Below are 24,175 nucleotides of genomic sequence, written 5' to 3' on the forward strand. Positions count from 1 at the left end.
TTAGACCTTGATAAAAGTTGGGTTATTAGTGTCTAGTAAAGTTGGTATTCCGGTGGGGAGACTGACCTCATGTTAGTGACCAAAGAAATTAGGTAAAGTATTTTTTTAATGATTATATAGTATTTTTTATTCACTGCCAAAGAGGATATAATGTCATTAAATGGTAAGTCTTTGACTGTATAGAAGTCCCAAACTGTACAGTTCCTAATGAGAGGGTAACTATCAAGATTTAGCATGTCATTACCCAATTTGAAATTTGGATTAAGCTGAATTGGTTGGGCCATCGCTAGAGAGTGTCGCAAGCCAAGGGATGTCATCAGTGTTTGAAACCCATTGATACTTTTTTATTAATATAGGGTGAATTTTATGTTCTTTAAGAGTTTTATTGTTAAGAAAGAGAATTCCTCTAGGATTGAGATTGGACGCTTTTATATGTGCATTATAAATTTTTATCCATAAGGGATTCCAGTCCTTGTTTGATTGTTGGAAGTTAGCAATGTGTGTAATACGACTGGCAATAATTATATGGTAATATGTTAGAAAGTCCGGAAGGGCCAGACCCCCTCTATCTTTGGGAAGTGTAAGTTCGTTGTAGCTGATTCTAACATTTTTGCGGTGCCACATAAATTTCCCCAGCGTGACATTTACTTTTGAGAAAAAAGTGTTCAGAATGTTTAGGTTAAGGGCAGAGAATTGAAAAAGAACTTTGGGGAGAATATTCATTTTTATAATAGCTACTTTTGAGAGAAGAGATAGGTTTAGACTCTTCCATCTTGTGAGAGCTTCAGTGACTTTAGACAATGTTTTGTATATCCTAACCTTTTTTGTCAGTATGATCTATCTTACTTTTCATTTAAACTTTACTTTTCTGTAGTTTAATCGTGTGTACCTACTGTACAATGAATTTCTGAAAATTCCTTTCTGAACATACAATGCACTTAAGAAACCCAGCATCCACATTTTCATATCTGTGACTTAAAAGTTTAAACCCATTTCTCTCTGAAACAACTGCAATAGTGTCATTACTATTTTATGATTAGCTGATATCTTTCCAGGTAACATCACTATGAATCTTCTTCTCTTCTTCTTCTCTTTCGGCTGTTCCCATTAGGGGTTGCCACAGTGGATCATCTGTTTCCATTTCTTCCTGTCCTCTGCATATTGCTCAGTCACACCAACCGCCTGCATGTTCATAGGTTCATAGGTTCATAGGTTTATACTAGGCTACCTGCCCTAAGGCATTTATAAGCCTAGCCCAAAGTTTTGTGGCTTACGCCACCCCTTATATGAAAAAATACTGTACCCATTAGTTTGTTGTGCCTCTGTCCAGCAGTGACACAGAGATGATTCCTGGGGTAAACCTACAATCTCCCATCCACAGGTCAAGATTTCTTTTGAACAGAGCCAGCGAGGTGCTCTGCTTCACATGGACCGGGATTTTATTCCACAGCATAGGGAGTCTCTGAGTGATAAATCTATCCCTCCAGCATGTCCTATTTATATCCGTGCTAAGGTTTAAGTCGCTTGCTCTAGTGGTTTTGTTGGATTTGGATTTTTTGAGGTGGAGCATGTCCATTAATTCCGGGTTGGACATGGCCTTGTATGTCAGGCACATGTCACCTCTGAGCAGACGGTATGCGACTGAATAGAGCTGGAGTTTCTTCAATCTGGCAGCATATGACAGATTTTGGAGTCCCTTTATCCTTTTGGTGAGGAACTTTTGGGGTCTCTCCAATTTCTGCAGATGTTGGGTGAGATACATCCCGAATGGGGCATTGTACTCGATCATTGGTCTGATAAGTGAAGAGTACAGGGGAACAATGACCTCACTAGATCTGGATGTGAATCCCTTCATGATCAGGTGGGCAATGTAGAAGGTCTTTCTAACCACTTTAGCAATGTGAGTGTCAAAAGAAAGGCCACTGTCAACCTGGGTCCCCAGGTCCCTGATAACCTCTTCTGTGCTTAGTGGATTGCCACCTATATGGTAGCTTGGGGTTACCTTGTTTTTCCTGAAGGGTATGACTATACATTTTTTGGCGTTTAACTTCAGGCCATGGCTCTGGTACCAGCTATCTGTTTCCGTGAGTCCCTTCTGAAGGATATCCGTGTCCGATGCACTTTCCACTATGGCGCCCAGTTTGCAGTTGTCTGCAAACTTTGTCAGCCAAAGTCCACCCATGTTGGCCTGTACTTCTGAGAAGTAGATGCCGAACAATAGGGGGCCAAGGACCGAGCCCTGTGGGACACCACTTGTGACCAGCTTGGAGTCTGACATAGCGCCAGCAACTCTAACCCTGTGGGTTCTGTCCTTAAGCCAGTTTGCAACCCATCTTGTGACATATGGGTTTACATTTAAGCTGGTAAGTTTTTCTACAATACTCGAGTGGGGTATTGTGTCGAAAGCCTGTGCAAGGTCAAGGTAGGCTGTATGGACTGCCTTTCCCTCATCAATGGCCTTGGTGACTGTTTCGAAGAAGTTGACCAAGTTCAAAAGGCATGATCTGCCCTTGACGAAGCCAAACTGGGTCGGGTCCAATGTCTGCAAGTCCCCTATATCTTTGTTTATGAGCTCCATTATGATCCTCTCCATAGCTTTGCAGACTAGACTTGTTAAGCTTATGGGGCGGTAATTACCAGGGTCCGTAGAGGCACCGCCTTTGTGGAGTGGGACCACAGTTACCGTACGCCACTCCTTGGGCACGTATCCTGTGGTAAGGCTGAGATTAAACAGCTGCCTTATGTGCGGGTTTAATTCCTCATTCAGCTCGTGTAGCACACAGCCGGGGACACCATCCGGTCCCATTGATGCTGTGTTTTTAGCTTTAGAGAGAGCAGCTTTCACCTGCGCATTTGAGATGTCTGAGTGGCTACACTCCGCTGGGATAGTTATCTCTCCTTTAGGGGAGAGGGGTGAAGTTTGCACTGAACCTGTCTGCCAGTATGTTGGCAATGTCTGTGGGTTCAGTGATTTTTGTATCATTTTGGACTAATTCTGAGCATATCTGGGAGTTTCCACCCAGGTTCCTAACATAGCTGAAAAAGGCCTTATGATTGTCCTTTGAATCCATGGCAATTTTTCTCTCAAAATTGGTCTTAGTTGATTTTATGAGTGCTCGTATTTTTTTACTAATAATGATCAGGGGTGACTTCCCTTTTATGGATTTTGTTCTATCATGTAATAGCTTTCTGCTCTTATTGTAAAGTTTGTTAATGGCTGGGGTCCACTAGACTGGACGTTTACCCTTTGTGGAAAGAGTCTTGGTTTTATTTGGGATTGCCTGATCCATGCAGTCCTGGAGGTGTTCATAGAAGGTATTTGTAAGGGCTTCCGCAGCTTGGGTTGTGGTTTCCACTGGCTCAGGGGCCTTGAAGGATACCACACCAGTCTTAAGTAGTGTGAAGTTTGCTTTAGAGAAGTTCTTCACTGTGGTCTTTTTTGTTTGGGGTGGGGGCGGGATGTGGATTTCCAGTGAGATTAGTTTATGATCAGATCTCACCAATGAGGGATATACTTCCGGTGTGGAGCAATTTGTCCCCATGTTTGTGATAATGAGATCCAGTATATTTTCTCCTCTCGTGGGAACAGTGACTAGCTGTTCCATGGCATTTGAATTTATGAACTCCAGGAACCGTTGGGCTAGAAAGTTAGGGCTTGAGTAATGTTCCCAGTCTATATTCGGGTAGTTGAAGTCACCCAATATGATGGTGTTTGGAGATACATTTATACCCTCCAGTGTCTTCAGGAAGGCTGTGTGGGGTTCTTGAGTTTGAAAGGGTGGCCTGTAGCATGCTGCAATTTGTAGAGCAGTTTTGCCTATGGTTAGTTGCACCTGGATGGTTTCCGAAGCTTCGTGCATTGCCACCAACCTGGAGGTGTGGGTATCCTTTATGAATATGGATACACCCCCCCTTTTGTGGTGTGGTCCGGGTTTTGGGGCCAGAACGCATGATATGTGGTAAAACCTAATAGTGCCGGGGTGCTCTCAGGAGCCTTGAACCAGGTTTCAGTTACAGCACAGACATCGATGTTCTCCATACTGAGAAGGGCCTCGAGTGCGTGCATTTTGAGATTTAGACTTCTGGCATTGAGCAGCATTACCCTCAGTTTCTTCCCATTTTTGTTTTCTAGGGTGGTAGGTTTAGAATTTGAGCCTTGCCTAAAAAAGGCACTATGGGGTGGCAAGAGCCTTAGCCAATATCCGGAATCCCAGGGGTGACAGGTGCAAGCCGTCCCTTGCGAAGCAGTGTGGCTTGTCAAGCATGTCATCCCAGGCAGACAGACACTGGATCCCCTTTGAATGACACCAGACATTAAGCCAATTGTTAAAACTGATCATCCTGTCTCTATATTGTGGCATCATTCTTGGTGAAGGAAGGATACTGCTCAGGGTCAGGGTCATACCTGCCTGGGCTACATAATCAGAGAGCTCCTCTATGTCTCTTTTCATGTAGTCCAGGGAGGTACATCTCAGGTCGTTCACACCAGCATGGACAATGACTGTGTCATATTTGTACTTGCCGTGGAGTGACCCGAGTGCTTGTGTTATGTGGCGGATTCTAGCGCCCGATAGGCAGCTTACTGTGACCCTCTCCTTGTTCAGCCTGGTGAGTGGGACGTCAGTGTGTCTGACTATGAAGTCACCTATGACAAGTATGTTTGGTGTTGTATTTGGCCTTAAGGGCTGTGACTGCTTTGCACATTGATTTTGTGGTTTATGTGTTGCTTGTGGGGTGTCTTGAGGTAGCAGTTGTTTGGGTGTCTGCTTTGGAGGCCTCTGCTGTTTAGGTAAATTTTTACTCAGAGCCTCAGAGTATGTCTTTGTGTGTTTATGTGTTTGATTCAGTGGTGTGGTAGCATTATGTGAGGCTGGTTTTGTGGTGTGTGTAGTTGCCTTCTCCTCCTGTCTGGTCTTGCCAGTCCTGAGTTGAGAGAGCTCAGCCTCCAGTTTGGCTAAATAGCTGCATCTCTCGCAAGTATTTGTGTTATGTGGGAGGAGGAGAGGGTTGTCTGTGTACATGAGGCAGTTATAACATTGCCTCAAGATTCCCAGATTCACCAGCTGGACCGGAGAGGAGATTGACAACTGACCTTTGGACATGCTAGAATAATATTGGGAATTCCTTAATAATTGAAAACAAGGGCCAGTGGGGAGTGAGGGTGTAGTGCTTTTAATTTTTAGTGCTGACTTATATAATTGCTTTAGTGAGCAAGTGCCAGGTAACTTGAGTGCAATGTGTTACAAGTAACTAAATGCAAAAACGACAAACAGTAACTTTCTTTCAAGTGAAGCAAGGAAATAAGTACAGTAAGCAATGCAGATATCACTAGTGATCCACAGAAGCGCTGAGAAGCCGCGTATTAGGTGGAATTAGCGTTCCAGGAAATAACAAGCAAACAAACAACAAGCATATAAACAAAGCTAGATTCAGCAGGCCTGGATCTAGTCTATGCTACAGCAAACAAGGTGTACCAATTTCAGTAAGATACAGTTCAAATATTCAGGCACTATAAACCTTTAATCAGAAATTCCCAGCTCAGAATGGCAGAGTCCAGCCTCTTCTCCCACAAGAGTGCAGACCACGAACCTTCTTAATGTAAAATAACTGGCCTGAAGCCCAAGTGCTTAAACCAGAACTAATACACTTGGACACTGGGCTCTCAATCAGCAGTTCCCAACTTAGAAGGATGAAAGCTACCTGTCCTGCCACCACAGTGCTTGCCACAAACCTTCCTAATGTAAAACAACTGGTCCTCTCTTACCATGTCCATAAACCTTATCTTTGGCCTTCCTCTTTTCCTCTTACCTGGCAGCTCCATCCTTAGCATCCTTGTCCTAATATACACATTATCCCTCCTCAGCACATGTCCAAACCAATGCAATCTCGCCTCTCTGACTTTGTCTCCAAAATGTCCAACCTGAGCTCACCATCTAATATACTGATTCCTAATCCTGTCCATCCTTGTCACACCCAATGCAAATCTTAACATCTTTAACTCTGCTACTTCCAGCTCTGACTCCTGCCTTTTTGTCAATGCCACCGTCTCCAACCCATACAACATAGCTGGTCTCACTACCCTCTTGTAGACCTTCCCTTTCATTCTTACTGGTACCCGTCTGTCACAAGTCATTCCTGACACTCTTCTCCACCCATTCCACCCTGCCTGTACTCTCTTCTTTACCTCTCTTCCACATTCCATTACTCTGAAATATTGATCCCAAGTATTTAAACTCATCCACCTTTGCCACCTCTACTCCCTACATCCTTACCATTCCTCTATCTTCTTTTTCATTCACACACACATATTCTGTCTTAGTCCTGCTGACCTTCATTCCTCTTCTCTCTAGAGCATATCTCCACCTCTCCAGGGTCTCCTCAACCTGATCCCTTCTCTCACTACAGATCCAATGTCATCTGCAAACATCATAGTCCACGGGGACTCCTGTCTGATCTCGTCGGTCAACCTGTCCATCACCATTGCAAATAAGAAAGGAATCAGAGCTGATCCTTGATGTAATCTCACCTCCATTTTAAACAGATCTGTCACTCTTACTGCAGACTTCACCACTGTCACACTACCCTCGTACATATCCTGTATCACTCTTACATATTTCTCTGCCACTCCTGACTTCCTCATACAATACCACAGCTCCTCTCTAGGCACCCTATCATATGCTTTCTCCAAGTCCATGAAGACACAATGCAACTCCTTCTGACCTTCCCTATATTTCTCCATCAACAGTCTCAGAGGAAACATCGCATCTGCTGTGCTCTTACCCGGCATGAAATCATACTGCTAATCGCTAATCATCACCTCCCTTCTTAACCTAGCTTCCACTACTCTTTCCCATAACTTCAAGCTGTGACTGATTAGTTTTATCCCTCTGTAGTTACTACAACTCTGCACATCACCCTTATTCTTAAAAATAGGTACCAAATCACTTTTTCTCCACTCCTCAGGCATCCTCTGACTTTCCAAGATTTCATTAAACAATCTGGTTAAGCACTCCACTGCCATTTCTCCTAAGCACCTCCATGCTTCCACTGGTATGTCACCAACAGCCTTTCCATTCTTCATTCTCTTCATAGCTGTCCGTACTTCCTCCTTGCTAATCTGTTTCACTTCCTGATTCACTATCCCTACATCATCCAACCTTCTCTCTCTCTCTCTCTCTCATTCTCTTCATTCATCAGCCCCTCAAAGTACTCTTTCCATCTACTCAACACACTCTCCATGCTTGTGAGCACGTTTCCCTCACTATCCTTTATCACCCTTACCTGCCGCACCAGTAACAACAGTAACAACACTATGAGTATAACCACGAAATATAGAGCTACATCTCTGGGTTCCATTATTCTTGACTGGCAGTTGTTATCATCAGCTGCAGCTATTTTGGAAAAAAAAAAGGTAATCAGGTTAAGGATCACACAAATGTTTCTTCTTTAGATTTCAGATAATGCTTACAAATATTTTCTTTATTTTTTTCAGTTGTTAAATGCACTCTTCCCCATTAGGTGGTCTTTGGTGTTCATATGTGGCCTAAACAGTATAATGTAGCACTTAGGAGCAAATATACAAAGCAGCAATCCTGCTCCAGAGGATTCAATGGCAAATATTTCCACAGCCACCATATACTTGCCTTGTGTGCTTAGATATGCTGGAATGAATGACATCCACAAACTAACAAATACCAGCATACTGAATGTGATAAATTTAGCCTCATTAAAGCTGTCTGGGAGCTTCCTGGACAAAAATGCAACTACAAGGCTTACAGCAGCTAAAAGGCCCAGAAAAGCCAGCATGCACCAAAATGCTACAGATGATCCTTCATTACACTCTATAATAATCTTTCCTGTTACAGAAGTTATATTTTCATTGAGAAAAGGAGGAGACACAATTAACCAAGACACACATATTATTATCTGAACCGATATACATAGCATAACTACAATTTTTGGTAGCTTGGTTCCTGTCCATTTGTGCAGGTTGCTGTTTGGCTTGTTAGCAGTGAAGGCAATGATCACTACAACAGTTTTGGCTAATATGCAAGAGATCGACAATGTAAAAATTATGCCAAATGCGCACTGGCGTAGCATACATGTCACACGTGTGGGTTGGCCAATGAAAATAAATGAACAGAGGAAGCAGATCATGAGACTGAATAGAAGCAAATAGCTAAGTTCCCGGTTGTTGGCTTTGACAACTGGTGTGTGATGGCACTTTATAAAGACTGTTAGAACAACAACAGCAACTATTTCTAGAAATATAGAGACTGCTGTTAGTGCTTGACCAAGTCTTTCATCATAGGAGAGGAATTCGGTTACTTTCTTTATGCACTTGTCCTGTCTATCATTGGGCCAACCATCTTTAGGACACTTCACACATGTAACAGAATCTAAAAAGAATAAAATAAATGGAAGAGAAAAGTTCAAATGCATGTCAAATATTTTATGCACTGTTTTAAGTGAAACACTATTTTCCTTACATATTACTAGCAATTAAATGTTATCAAACAAGTCTTTCTTCTAGTTAAACAAATAAATAGAACAATATATTAGACCCCTTTCAGGAATTTTACAATGACTTTTGTAAAAAAATAAAAACAATTCATTATCTACAAAAGAATAAATTAGTAAAACTAATCTGAATATTCAATTACCAGATAATAACACTAACGTTTTAAGTCAAAGATAAGTCATTATGGACTAAGAAGTAAACTAAACTAAAATGAAAATAAAGAGTTAATTGCATAATAGAAGAAATGCATAGATATAACCCTGGGGAAGCTATGCTGTCAATTTTTATTACATAAATTTACTTTGATTTTTTTAACAACAGAAAACTTATAGAAACATAATTTAGATATGACAGTTTTTAAACCTATATAATTCATATAGCCCAATACCCAAATAAATATGATCAAAATATTCATGACTATATTAACAAATAAATTAACATATAACAAATAAATTAAAGCTTATGCCAAAGTTGACCCATTCTGATCCGAAAGAGTTTATACAAAAATACAAACTCAGTTTTATTTAAAACATGTTAATAACAGCAAATATATACCATTGAATGTTTTTCATATAATTATATCACCAGTATCATGATTATATTGTGTTTCTATGTTGACTATTCATTTGCATCTGGTGAATGTTTTTTTCTCACTACTGCATGGTCAGACAGTCATTGTGTTTTCTCATTATTTTACACTTGTACAATTCATCACGCTATGTATATATGTATGTTACTTTCTCTGTATTGTGTGTGGCATCCCTGCTCTCACCCATGGCCTGTGCTGAAAAGAGGTATTCCACCCAGTTGGACTCTCCCAGTCAACAAAAGTAATAAATAAATATAATGAAAACATTTGGCTCATTTTGTTGACAATATTTATTTTTTAGTTGCAGGTAATACAATTGCTGAGCACTTATGTTAATATACTAAAGCTGTTTCATGAATTGTACATAATATATGTTAAAATAGGCACATGCATGTTTTAAAGAACAGTACCAAAAAGAACAACACAAAGTTGTCTGCTACCTCCAAAATTGTTTATAATACGTAGAGAACCATTAGCAAACATGATAAAATTAGCAAATGAAAAAAGGGTTATAACGTATATAATGATATATAAGAAAAATTGTCTCTTGAAACAGCAAATGCTCAAATGAGTGAAACAAAAAAGATCACTCTTTTTAGAATGAAACAAAAAACCCCCCACTATTTTATGCAAGGGACAACCACCTCCATGTCACCCCACCCCCGCAAAATATATATATATCTATATCGATATATCTATATATATTCAAAATATATTCATCTGGAGCATTTCTTCCCAGGCCTCCACTGAAAATGGGCTCAGTAGCACTTTCCCAGTAAGCGAATGTAAAATAAAGAAAAAATAAATTAAAAGGGAAAATATCTATATCTATATATATATATATATATATATATATATATATATCTGTATATAAATATATATATATATATATATATATATATATATATATATATATATATATATATATCTGGGTCTATTTTATTTGGTTGACTCACATTTGGTCGAAAATTATTTCAGGCAGCACACTTCACTGAAAGCTCACTTCACTGAAAGCTCATTTGGTCGAATCACATTTGGTCAAAAATGAAATATAGCCCCTTCCCCACTGCAGTGTGACCCTGGAGTGAGAATATTAATTAAGAGGGGTGTGGGGGCACAGACCCCTACAATGGAGGGTGTGGGGGGCATAGCCCCGCACATAATTGTAGTCTATACACTGTTATATGAAGATGTATCCATTAAAAAGTTATTCATATATACATGTTCAGTAAAAACTATTTGTAAAATGTGAGGACTCAAGCTTGCCCCATATGAGCCCACTTTAAAATATTAATGATTCTTAGAGATGTGCACAATTTCACTTTCTTTTCAAACATAAGATTTTTGCTCACTTTCCCAACTAACATTAAAAAAGAAAACACATCACTCCATATATTTTCCTTTTATACCTAACAAATTATTTTCAGTGGTTCACATACAACTATAAAAAGATGTTATATAACAGTGTGTATAGCAACTAAAGGTGAAACGTATAGAATATGTACAGAGCTGATGTTGTATACATTACTTAAGACAGTTACAGGCATTCTAGTTTATATGGGCAGCAAAGTTTCTGGAAGATGTTCACAAAACATTTATCTGTTAAGTGCACACTGAGATCCAATACATTGCTGAGAGTGTACTTAGTTGAGTGGACAGTTTGTATGCCTGACTATACCATTGACCATCTTATCATCACTAGTTGGACATCAATAAGTTCTGTGATTTAAGCTAGACTCCTATGACTTCTAAAACAAAACAAAGACCGATTAGAAATTACAAGTTACTACCCAATTGCATTTTAACTTAAGAATATAAACATTTTGTCATGGATAAAAAAATAGTTATGAAATAACATATTGCTTCCTCTAATAGTATGATTTTAGAAAAACAAACATGCATCTTCTCCAAAGACTTATATAACAGTTCAGCTGCATGCATTTTCTCTAAAGACGTATATAACAATTCAAAAATGTAATATAATAAGACTCAAGCAAAAGCTTTCTTTGTATGAAGCCAATGCTGTAAAAAAATTCTTTTACTTTTGAAATATTATCATAGTCCTTAGAAGTAGCTATATAACATTTCCAACTTTTAGACAAATTCAGAGGCATTTACATATCTGAATTGTCACAAGTCGCTTTTTAATTCTGTGTAATGGAGTTTCCTCAATGCTGTTTTATGAATCTTTTATTTTTCATCTTAATGGACAAGCCTTTGCTGGGCTTGATCTATTTTAATATAGCTATTTAAGTAAGTCAGCTTAGCAATGATTAAAAAAAGTAGTATATATATATATATATATATATATATATATATATATATATATATATATATGTGTGTATATATAACTGGGGATTTATTATTTTTACATCGCAAAGGGGAAATATTTATTTCAGACTAATTACAGATGATTCATATACTTTACAGCTTACCTGGACACCAAATAAATCTAAATAAGTCTGTATCACTGGATATTTTCCTAAAAGTTCATTCATTCTGTAACTATCCTTTTAATACAATTCAGGGTCACCAGGAAACCAAAGCCTGTACTGGCACTAAGTGCAAGACAGAGAACCTATTTATGGGTGGTGGACCAGACCATCATAGGACAAACACACACACACACACACACACACACACACACACACACACACACACACACACGCACGCACACGCACATGCACACACAAACGCACACACACACACACACACACACACACACACACACACACACACACACACACACACAAAAATACTTATACATGGCACACACTTCTGTGGACAGTTCGGTGGATCATGCTTTCACCTTTGGCATACAGTTGAAATGTGGGAAAAAACTGAAGCATCCAACAAAAATTCCTCACGGACACAGAGAAGATGAGTAAATACCACACAGAAGGTACTCCAGCCAAGACCAAAACTGTAGAACCAAGTACCATGAGACAGCAGTATTAACTGCTACAACATCCCAGAGACTGCATCACTTGCTCTTCTGGTATGACTGCCTCCATCCCTAGGTGTGGGCTTTCCTATGCTTGTGACAAATGCTTTTCTTGCTCCACTGTGGGGTCACCCCATCAAGTCAGCTGCTCTGAGTTCCACAGTCCTATCACCTGTGGATATACTTAGCTATAGCCATTCAAGGGTTTATGGAGACTGACCATCTATGACCTACCCAAATTGGAGGCCGCAGCAACTTTCTACAGGGCTACACCATCTGTCAGTTTCAGAACTTGAGGCATCCTGCCATGGTCCACCTAACCATTGTACGTGCCATGGAATTTCCACCCAGCCCATGAAGGATGTGATCCCTGACTTCCCCAATCCTCTAGTCATGCAATTTTATTCTGTGTTTGCAATGCCATGGCAGAGAGTTGTGGACCAGATGTCACCTCTTTGCCAGTACCAATATACATTGTTCCTGCCTCTGGCTCATATGCGGCATCACCAATGCTGGGTTTTCTAACTCCTCAAATGACCCTTCCTCTCCCACTGCCACAAGTCTGTCCTGAAATAGTATAATGATCCAGCTGTGTAATTGTTTTCATAGCACCATGTTGTGCAGAATGATGGGAGAGCTAGCTGGGGGGGGGGTGAAGTTTTTTTTTTTTTTTTTTGCTCTTCACTTAAGTGCTGAGAGGGTGGGAGCACTGGCTTGTGGCATCAGCCAAGGGTGCTGAGAACCAGCTATGCTCCTGCATACTGAAGTCTAAATCCAACTGTGTTCTGGTAGTAGAAGCTAAATTTTATAAGTATGATGATGCTTCATGTCTGTGACAGCGCAGTGCTGTACACCATCTCCATTGTGGTATGCAGATGGAGCGGGCAATCAGGTATGGTTCCACTGCATATTTTATGTTATTTATTTACTTGCTTGATTTTATTTTTCTTTACTGGTAGAATACTTGATCAGAAATTAACAGTTGCAGGTACAGCCTGGTTTGCATATTACAACAAGAGTAAAACAAAGAACGCAGTGGTGTGAGATGGTAGGTAACATTATGTAACACATAAGAAGACGAAATAACAGGTTGGTGCTAAAATCAATATACATTGTTAAGAAGGAGATGTAAACCTTACATAACAGAGTCAGAAAGATGTTTTATGACAATAAATGGAAAAAAAAGTAATCTGCAACATCCAATAATGGACAACATTAAGTATGTCCTGCCAACTGCTACCATGGGAACAACTGGGGGCCAAAATAAAGCTCCTATTCAATCTTCTGCAGTGCTACATCATCTCTCAGACAGGATGCCTCAAGTTCTGAAACTGCAGGGCCACATGGTACACCTGTGGTGAACATGCCATTGGAACACCAACTCATCATCATCATCATCAACCTCCCTTTTTCCATTTTCTACATGGGGTCAGGGTGCAGTGTCACTTGTCACCAGCTCTCCTAATTCAATTCCATTCTCTTACTTTCTTCAGCACCCATGCCTGACTGTTGCAGGTCATCTCTCATGCAATCTATCCACCTCTTTGCTTGATGACCTCATTTCCGCTTGCCTTCTTCTTGTCTGTCCCAAATCTTCTTCACCAGATTGCATTCTGCTTTCCTGCACTTGTGTCCAAACCACCATAATCTGTTCTCTTTGACCTTTGCTGTAAGTGGAGCTATTTTGCCTTTTGCTCTTATGTCCTCATTTCTTCATCCCACAGTGTGCAATCTATCAGTCATCTCAGTTACTTCATCTCCATCACGTCTAGCTTCCTCAACTGCTGTGTCTTTACTGCCCAGGTTTCTGTAGCACCCAGTAGTAGTTGTTGCAACACTGCTTTGTATACCTAACTTTTCAGCTTCTTTGGTAGTCTTCTGTCATACACCATTCCTGACACTCTGTGCCAGTTGGCTGCAGCCCTTCTGATTCTAGCTTTGACCTCCTCATTCACACTTCTCTTGTCCTCCACCAACCCTCTCAGATGCTTGAAGCTGTTAACATTTTCCATTTTCCCCATTTGCTGCCATTACAACTGTCTTATCTGTACTCAGGTTCATCCTATGTGCCTTCAGTTTTCCATTCCATTCCCCTAACATTGCTGACGTTCTTGCTCAGAGTCTGCTTGTAATGCCATTTTGTCTGCATACAGCAGCTTTGTTTACCTGTCCCCTCTGACCTGTTTGCTAATGCCATCTCCAGTATAAACAGCAGTAGGCTCAGAGCTGAACCCTGTTACACACCCACTCCTACTGGGAACCCCTCTGTAACACTAAACACTGTTCATACTTGAGTCAATGGGTCCTTGTATATAGTTTGCACTAAGTCTACCAATGTTTCTGGGCATAGATCCCCCATCAGACTGCCTAAATCTGCTTTTTAAGGCCTTGTCACGTGCTTTCTCCGAGTCTAGGAAGGCCAGTTTTACTCTTTCCTCATTTCTAGCTTCTTCTCAACTACTGACTACCAATCAGATGCACCTACAATTAGTGTCTGCAGCCCAGAGATATCTGGTGAACAGACAGGCAGTGGTGTTCTACTGAATATAGTATGCACACTATTTTGACACTATGCAATAGTACTGGAAAAGGGTACTACTAACTTGGTGCATTTACCATGTACACACATGGAGTGATCACCAGACCAGTTCCCACATCCAAGCCACAGCCATGTATGGAGGGGTTTCTCACCTCCCTCATACAGGAAGTCCAGATTCCTCCACTTTGTGATGTGCCTCTGTGTTGGTGTAAACTTGTCCACACCAATATCTCCCCTTGGTCTTGGCATGCAATGTCATATAGGTGACCCTGTTTTCTACATGTACTACAGCACTATTTTGCCCTCATATAGCACAACTTGCTGCCACACATAGTCCTGGAATGTCTTGCCTGCAAAACCCTTGTTAAGGATATGCATACCATGTGTGTTTAGGGCCTGAAGTAGCTCCTCTGTCTCCATTATGATAAACTTTTCCATATACTGCTTGTCCTTCATTTGCACAACAGGACTTGTATACCTGTGGGCAACACAAGTAGAGGACTGCTTAACTATACATGGCTGTCTTTGGATAACACCAGTGGTCTCAGCACTGTCATCCTGCCTCCATTTGTCATCTACAAACTCATGTACGTCTATGCTGTCAACATATATAGTCTGTGCCACACTGTAGGCAGCAGTGGGCATGGTACCACTTCCCACAATCTTAGAGCACCACAGTGACAGTTCATGGGGTGACATCTGTGTAAGAGGACTTGTATACACTGTGGCAGGCCCAGTGGTATGCTTGAAGACAGTTTAATGTGGTAAGGTGAGTTCCCATAAGAGTATGACATTAATCTGCCATGCATTTTTGCTCTGGAGCTTGACAGGGTAAATCCACCCATAGGAGGACATTAATTTGGTGTTCCCTTGTACTGTGTAGCCTTGTAGGCTGAGCACCGCACACCAAGACAATAACTTCACATGCCCTTGTGTTCCTTTATCTCACACATTCCACTGCCAATTTCTGGACCCATTGCTTCCATGCACTATCTGTGCAGTCCTGTGGTCAATTATCAGTTTTCTTGTATGTTTTCAGAGTGCCAATATGGCAATTTAAAAAGCCATTTTTGTCTAACATCAAATACTAAAGAAATACTAATCTCATGATCCTGAATCATACCTTAACTTAAGAATGAGGTTCATTCCCATCACAGTATTAGAAACTAAAAACATATGGAGAAATTAAAAAAAGTGTAAAATCAATGTAAACCTTTATACAGTTATGTATTCCAATTCCAATATATCTTATAATAGTGCAGCTTCCCACACTATAGCAAAAAAGGGGAATTTACCATGCCAAAATAGACATTGTAGTGCAGTGGCCATGCTAATGATTTAATGTAAATGTTTGTGGATCACTGTCATAACATGATGTGTTATCAGCCATGGGTCAGCACTACCAGGACTGTCCAAGCCAATACACAGAATCATACCTTTCAACCTCTTAAAGCAAAAAATCTGGACAAAACCTAAAATAATGGGGAACAAAGGCCTATAAATAAGGGCATATTTTAAGTGCTGCTCTTACGAACTCAGAATGTTACTAGAATAGCATGATTTATATTAGCATGCATTTTCTGAAGAGTATGATGTCTGAAACTCAGATTATGTCATTATTTTGTGACTTAATCCTCAGTGATTTGCCAGAAAACCACAAAAGTTATGAGGAACAGCCCTAAAATATGAGGCAAAAATCTGGACACTTGAGAGGTATATCCAGGCTAGAAGATCATGTGTACAGTGTACTCATGCACATACAATGTGTAGTGTGTAGCACTGCCTGTATGAGTCCCTTGTTTATTCCCAGTGCCACAATCACTGGGGGTCCTAACAATTTATACTTCATTCTGACAACTAGAGAAGACATTGCTTCCTCATGTACTGGTTATGGTAAGGTTACCCCTGATATAGCAGAGACATGTAAATCTTTCTGTCTCTGCTGTACAAGAATTGATTAAAGTACTGTCTGGGGGACCTATGATAGCATCATGTATAAAATATATGCCTGACAAAGGTTTATAAGGGCTGTGATTAATATTGCTGACATCACTTACTCTGGTAAGCCATGCAGGTACAGATTCAGACCTACAGAGGTGCCACTGACATCTGCTTCACCATTGAGTAACAAAGGCTGGGGAAATAGAAAAGGAATTTTTATATGCAGTTTTTCATGGGTTTGCAGTATATTCTCCTGACTGTATATTTATGTTCTTATCATCTGTTGGCACCTACTTGTACTCAGCTACGTTGATGAGACATACAGATACAGTGATCTGAAGAGGTGCCACCCAGATATGCTCCATCAGTAGGTAGTAGAGGTTGAGAAAAGCGAGTGAGCATTTTTGTAAGCATTTTTTTTCATGGGACTGAAGTATATTGTCGTGACTGTATACTTCTGTTCTTAACTTCTCTTAGCGGGTACGTATTATGCTCAGCACTGATTTTTGTGTGTCTTATAGTGCTAGAATAGGTAGCAGTAAATCATGACACCTGTATAAGGATGCAGGATGGGTTCTCAGTGTGGCAGGGTAAGTGCTATAGGTGGTTATGTATCATTCAATGTAGAGATACATGTGCCATATAAATGTATACTAATGTGTGGTCTTTTTTCTCTCTTTTTTTGTCTTTACCAGATCTGCTTTGTTGCAGGATTATGTGTAGTGGCAGCCATTGGGGCTGCAGCAACTAATGTGCTGATTGCTATGTCACTGGCATCCCCAAAGCCATAAAGCCATTTTCGCTACAGGGGGATGAAGGTCTCCATGGTTAAGATAACTTGTAAGGCTCACTGATGCCCTCTTAAGGGGTATATGTCATTTGACTGAATTCCAAATGGTCAAACCCATTAGATGGAAAATGAAACTGAAGTTCTTGGTCAATAGCTTTATTTGCCAGGGCTTTAAGGTCCCTGGCCTAGACTCCATTTTAAGCCCATGAACTCTCTTTTGGTTTCTGTTAGTGAGGTCTCTGACCTCCCCTCTTTCTTGCTCTGATGGCCTGCCTCTCTCAAGTCTTTCTCTATGCCTAATATTGTGTCTCTACTTGCTGTTAGGAACATAGAAAAATGTTTCTCTGCTCCTAATAGCTCTTTTTATAAGAGGAGTACCCTTTCTCACATACTCATGTAAACTTTTTCCTCCACATAGGGACTATGTCTCACATTGCACTTCATACTGGTTCACTATAGAACAGCATGTAGAGCTAATGAAATTAGTAGTAACACAATTAAACAAATTTACTGAAAACTAAACGTGCATAAGATAAAATGTCCAACAAAAAAGAGAAATAAAATGAAAATGTGTCACAATTCTAATTAATGTAAACATGTCAATCAAATAAAAATAAAAAATGAATACTTAGCTTTAGAAGCAGTTAAGTAAATGTAGTAGTTAGATCAACAAATGACACTAATACTCTTCAAACAGAACTAACCATTAACTACTGATGCATCATAAAAGGGCTCAAACTAGCTGTTGAGAAATGCAGTATTCTCATTTGGAAAACAACAGAACAAAACAAATTACCTTCCACCTACTGTATCAATAACACCTTTCTTTCCAATGAATCTGTGATCAGGGACTTAGCCACTTAGGTCCTTCTGCTTCTCCTTCTCCCTCTCCTTCTGTGGTCATAAAATCATTCTATATCTCATAATTAATCACAAAATACACTTCATCTAAAGCAAAGGTTCCTAATCAAAAGGATCTTGGGCCTCAAAAATCCTACTTATCTGATTTCCCTGCAAGACAAGCAATGTGGCTCTATGTCAGCCTTTAGATATAGCTTAGACAAATAGATGGTTGTCAGAAAATACATTCCAGAACTTATAGGCCCAGCCCTCCTTGAAAAAAAACTGGTAGAGCTTGAGTCTGGTTATGGGCAAGGCACACATGACCTCTGGTTAAATAGTCTTGTATTTCTTACATTTCTTATGAAATAAAGTGAAATGTGTTGCAATACTAATTCATGAGGAAAGCAAAGCCATGTGCACTTTAACAGTAATGGAGGAAAGACATTACTCTTTAAGGTGCAAAGTAGATACTGTGCAGGTAAAAGGCAAGACTCTCTTAAAAAGTATAGCTACAAGCATGAGACAGATTAGCCCACTTTTGATCAGTTTTGTAATTTACATGCTGCTGAACAGAAGCATGAAAATAAGCTGTTCGTGATTTTTAACTAAAAAGAGTTGACGCAGTGAAGCTTGAATATGCATAACAGAGCATGAGACAAGCATGCAGGTCAGACTTTTGGAAAAACAATATGAAAGGAAATAATAAACAAAATGTTGAATTTAAACCAGACACAGATGCAGAGTGCAACATGTTAAGTCTGAAAAAATGTTTACAGCACTGGGCTGAAAGGGTACAAAAAAGATAAAGATGTACACATTAACATTATTGAGATACAAAGGTTTTTTCATCAAAATCTACTGGCAAGTGAATATAAAGTAAGTACAAAGTCATGTCATAAATCATAGTGCTTAACAAAATGCATTCTTATGAAGTTTTGCTTTCTGGCAGGTGAAAACTAGAAATGGTAAAATGCACAGTATAATAACAAGCAGTGGTTGTGTTTACAGCACCAGCCACACAGACATCTTGAATAACCACAGCAGTGATAGTCATAATAACTTTGTGAGTTTATTTACAGGACTAGGAAATTTACCTAACAGAAAACTACAACTGTTAGGCAGATTACAAGAGCATACTTTCAAGTAAAATCTCAAGTTAGAATAATAGCAAATGTAGAATAAGAGTAACAGGTCTGAAATACATTAGTAATATGCTAACGCCAAATGGACTGAACCCTAATATGAAAAAAGGAGTTGTGTAAATGCCAGAGCTAGGAGACAGACAGGCATTACAAAGAATTCAAGGACAGATGCAGTAGTTTTGCAGTCTGCATTTAATTTGTCTGAGAACATGTTTCTAATAAAGCTGTTAGATCAGGATGTACAATGGGAATGGAATTATGGACAAGATAAGACTACTAAAATATTCACAAATCTAGATACAGAAGCATCAGTCTTAAAATGCTATGATAGGAAGTAGATTTACAAGTATGATTATATCCGATTTGAAGATTTGTACCCGAGTGGAAATTTAAACATATATGGCCCAGTTCGCACTATCTGGAAAACTTCACTGAACTATTCATCCAGCAAAGACTCTCATGAGAAAGCTATAGCAAATGTCATGAGGATTGTCATCTTGCAGTTTTGAAATACAGGAACACTCTACTGCAAAGACTCAGCTTCTGACTAGCACAATTATTAATGATCAGAAAACTGAAAAGCAACTAAAAAATTTTCAACTACATTACCTACATTACTAAGACCTGAACATCAGTTCAAAATAATGGAAATGGTGCAGTGAAATCAGGAGCCAGAAATACTCTTATTATGGAAACCAGGGATGACTACCAGGTTTAGACAGTTGAGAGACACTAAGAATATAAACAGCATGAGAAAGTTTGTATCTTGAAGTTAAAGTGGTAGGTCAAGCAGCTGCACCAAGATCTTGTGCTGTTCACGGGCAGATGGAAGGTATATGGAAGGATTAGCAGGCATTAATACAAAATAAGTATTTCAAAGTTCATGGAAGACATGCAACCAGAAGTGCCACAACCAGTACTGTCACTCAGAAGTGGAGAACGTTGGCAGTCAGGAGTTTGTAGAAAAAGGGTCCTGAGGTTGTTTCTGTAAGTAAAGTCATAGAGCAGAAATAACTTTCTCAAAAGGAAGATCAGATATTCAGCTGAAGCAGAACTGGGGCAAAAACTCGCAGAGAGCACACTGCACCATCTACAACCAACCCAGGTGTGGGGCTACTCCTCCCATGCCTCCCACTCTCTCCTAACTAAATATACCAACTCCAAGATCACAATACAGTGGGGAAAAGGATAAATCTCCCCTTCCTGGCCCAGTATTTACTTACACTAGGAAACACTTTGGCTTTGTGATCATTCATTCATGTGAAGTTTTGTTGTTCTTGGCTCAGTTACATGGTCATTGGTTATATGAAATTTTGGGTATGTAAAGTAGGCCTGTATATATATCTATGTGTATATATTTATATATATATATATATATATATATATATATATATATATACATATATACACACACATATATACACACACATATATATATGACATATATGACAATGACAATTTTGTCAGCTTCACATATTTTTGAAGTCATTTATGAAATATGGCTTTCTATGGCCCATGTCACATTGCTTGAGTTCCACTAAAATGGATTTCATAACCACTAAGTCATATTTTGATTTTTTTATTACAGTTTCTATACTGCACTCTGTAAAATGGCAGGAAAAAATACTGAATTAATGGATAATATCATCACATTTAATGTAATATTTTCTTACCAGTTTGGTTGGAAATTTCTCCCTGAGAGCACATGATACAGCTGAAGCAGCAGATTGGCTGGCCTGGCTGAGCTATTTTCCTGTAGCCAGGAGAACAACTTTCACTGCACAAAGACTGTGGAATCTAAATAGAAAAAAGTGCTTATCAAGTAACACATATTTGCATGTAGATATATGTAGATATATTTAATAAAATGTATATATATATATATATATATATATATATATATATATATATATATATATAAAATAAACTGTATATACATATATATATAGATAGATAAATATAAATATATATAGATACATATGCATACATTTTATTATTCATACTGCAATAAAACTAGTAATCATTTAGACACACATCTCCTAATGAAAGAATTGAAAAACATTTAGTATTGTAGTACTTTTCTTGTACCCCTTGTGCCTGAAGTCATAACAATAGTAAACAATTAGCAGATAAGCCCTCTTCCATGAGAAAGGAATGATCCATGGTCTGTGTTATATTGTTGGTCTTCTACTTTATTCACCCCTCCTAATATCTTTGTTGATTAATGCTTTAATACTTCTTCATTCCTGAGATCGTCGGCAAGGATGCCCCTTGCTGGGCAGCAACTGCTGCAATGCAACATTTCAAGGCAAGATATAGCACAGGAAATAACTAAATCAGTCAGCATGAATAACAGGCCATCCTAGGTATTGAATAATTATGCAAAGACAACAGTCCATGGGAGGAATTTAATAAAGCCAACACGGACTTATTTTCCATGTAGGCATAGTGGCACACTGCTTACACAAAGGTAAGCAGGTTTATGATCCAGAAAACAGAGCTGAGGGGTGTGCACGAGCTCAACAACACAGAAGTGTCTATGGCATGCATATCCTCATAAGCAGGTGAATTGCATTCAAATGAGGATGGTAGATCAATCCAGCAAGCAGATAAGCAGTCCTGCAGACCCTGTGTTGGTGTCCAAAAAGTATATGGAAAAATTCCATGTACAGAATGTTAAACTTTGAACAGGAGCTGTTAAAGTGCAGTAAGAAGGACAGAAATAGCATAGCAGACACATATATATGCAAAACTATCCACTGTATGTCCAAACCCTAATGGAAAATAATTTAAAATATTTTTTTAATAATCAGATTATGTTTGCGCAGCACGCTGCAGTGTGAAAAAATGCTGTTAAGAAAAAAAAATGTAAAAAGTGTAAAAATGAAAATTAGTAGTATGTGACAGTAATGCATTATAGGACCCTGCGTGCAGTATGTACAATGGTAGACTGCTGTGTTTACTAATGAGGCAGGGCCTGGAACCATGTAGCTCCCAGGTCGTGTGCACAGATCTCTATGCAAATGAGCTGAAGTTACTAAATAGCACAAATGGGTATCCATGTCCGCACCTCCCATCCATGGCAGAGAACCATGTTGGTGTCCACATAAGAGGTAGCTGACATTAAAAGGGGGCATATCCACACACAGTGTCTGCTAAGCTTTGTTTACCTTTGGGGCACGTTTCAGCAGGTTTGAGCATGTTTGTGTGGTGAACTGCCATGCTGAGTGTGACCTTTCATGGGGGGAGTGTACAATGACTGCTGAGCATTGTTTACTTTTGCGGCACGCATTTGCACACCACAGTGTTGAGTGAGGCAGGCTGTAAAAAAATAAATAAAATGGCTGAAAAAGGCAATGATATCTTAATTACTGATGACTCCTGTTCCACTTGAACTAGGGCCATTAACAGTCTTTACTGTACTTGGCAGGTGGAATGCATCATAGGTAGCCAATCACAAAGGCTGCACCTACAGTAGAGCACTATAAAGTTTGCAGGGACCCTACAATCTGATTTCACCTTCATACTCTGCACCAGTGGAGTACAGACTTGGGACCTTTAACTGAAGAAATTCTAGGTGCTGCTGCAGGTCTGCTACATATGTATGTGCAAGATGCTGAGGTCACTGCTGCTGCTGATGCTGACCATAGGCCTAGACTGAGAAGGAGAAGAGTGTTCAGGCCCAGGGTAACCTTCCAGGGGCTACATGAGCTGGAGATTGGAGAGTACTACAGGGTGAACAGGGACATACTACAAGAACTCACTGAGCTCTGCCGATCTCAACTAACCTATCCCAGTGGAAACAAAGGTATGTGTAGCTCTTAGAATACTAGCTATAGGTACATTTCAAAGACCAGCTGGGGACATGATGGGGGTCTCATAGGCATCAGCATCCAGGATACTCCACCAGTTCCTGAATGACATGCTACCACATGCCACTAAGCACATTTATTTTCTCAACTCTAATGCAAGGGCCAGCAGTATGCAACACTTCTACCATGTAGCACACTACCCAGAGGTACTGGGTGCCATAGATTGCACTCATGTACACATCACGGCACCACCCAGTGAGGACGGTAGAATCTAAGTCAACCACAAGGGATACCACTCCATAAATGGCCAGGTCATGTGCAATGTCCAGGCCATAATCATGAATATGTGTACTGGCAACACTGACAGTTATCACGACTCCCATATCTGGCATGCATCACAGCTGTACTAGATGTTTGCTGGGGGGTACATCCCACAGGGACATTTACTGGGGGATGCTTGCTGTGCACTGGAATGATGACACCCATCAGAAATGCACACACACCTACCAAAAAATGTCATAATGAGGCACACACACAAACTAGGAACATCATAGAGCATGTGTTTGGCCTTATGAAGTCACGGTTATGGTGCCTTGATATATCTGGTGGAACCCTGCAGTACTGTCCAGCCACATATGCACACATTTTCACAATATGTGCCATGCTACATAATATGATCCTGTGGAAACAACTGCAGCAAGATCAGCAAAGGGAAGGGATACACAGCCACCCACCAGTGCCTAGGTCCCCACAGCCACACTCACAGGGGGAACTCAGAGGAGGAAACCCCCTGAGGTTGTCCCTGTAGGCAGATGTAGGTGTGCCCAGTATGCCCTGGCCTTGACCAAAAGACAATGCATAGCACATGAACTGACAACTTAGGACCCGAGGGACTGACACCTTACTCCGACTCGCATACATATAAGTAAAAATATTCCAAAGACATGCATCTGGAGCATTTCTCCCCGGGCCTCTGCTGAAAACAGGCTCTGTGGAACCTAGTCGGACTTTCCCGGTCAACAAATGATAAATAAATAAATAAATAAATAAATAA

General features: G+C 39.9%; 1 protein-coding gene across 1 annotated transcript in view; it reads right to left on the bottom strand.

Moving 5' to 3' along the window:
- Positions 1 to 7,488: 7,488 nt before the first annotated feature.
- Positions 7,489 to 24,175, bottom strand: part of LOC122803811 (extracellular calcium-sensing receptor-like) — a 105,501-nt gene continuing 88,814 nt past the window's right edge. The window contains exons 5-6 of the mRNA XM_044073496.1: positions 20,983 to 21,106; positions 7,489 to 8,399 (exon numbers count right to left, since the gene is read on the bottom strand). Of these exons, the coding sequence (XP_043929431.1) occupies positions 7,489 to 8,399; positions 20,983 to 21,106 (1,035 nt within the window). The remainder of the gene's footprint in view (positions 8,400 to 20,982; positions 21,107 to 24,175) is intronic.

Source organism: Protopterus annectens, chromosome 6.part0 (assembly GCF_019279795.1).
Source record: "Protopterus annectens isolate FY-2018-M chromosome 6.part0, PAN1.0, whole genome shotgun sequence".
Lineage (NCBI taxonomy): Eukaryota > Metazoa > Chordata > Ceratodontiformes > Protopteridae > Protopterus > Protopterus annectens.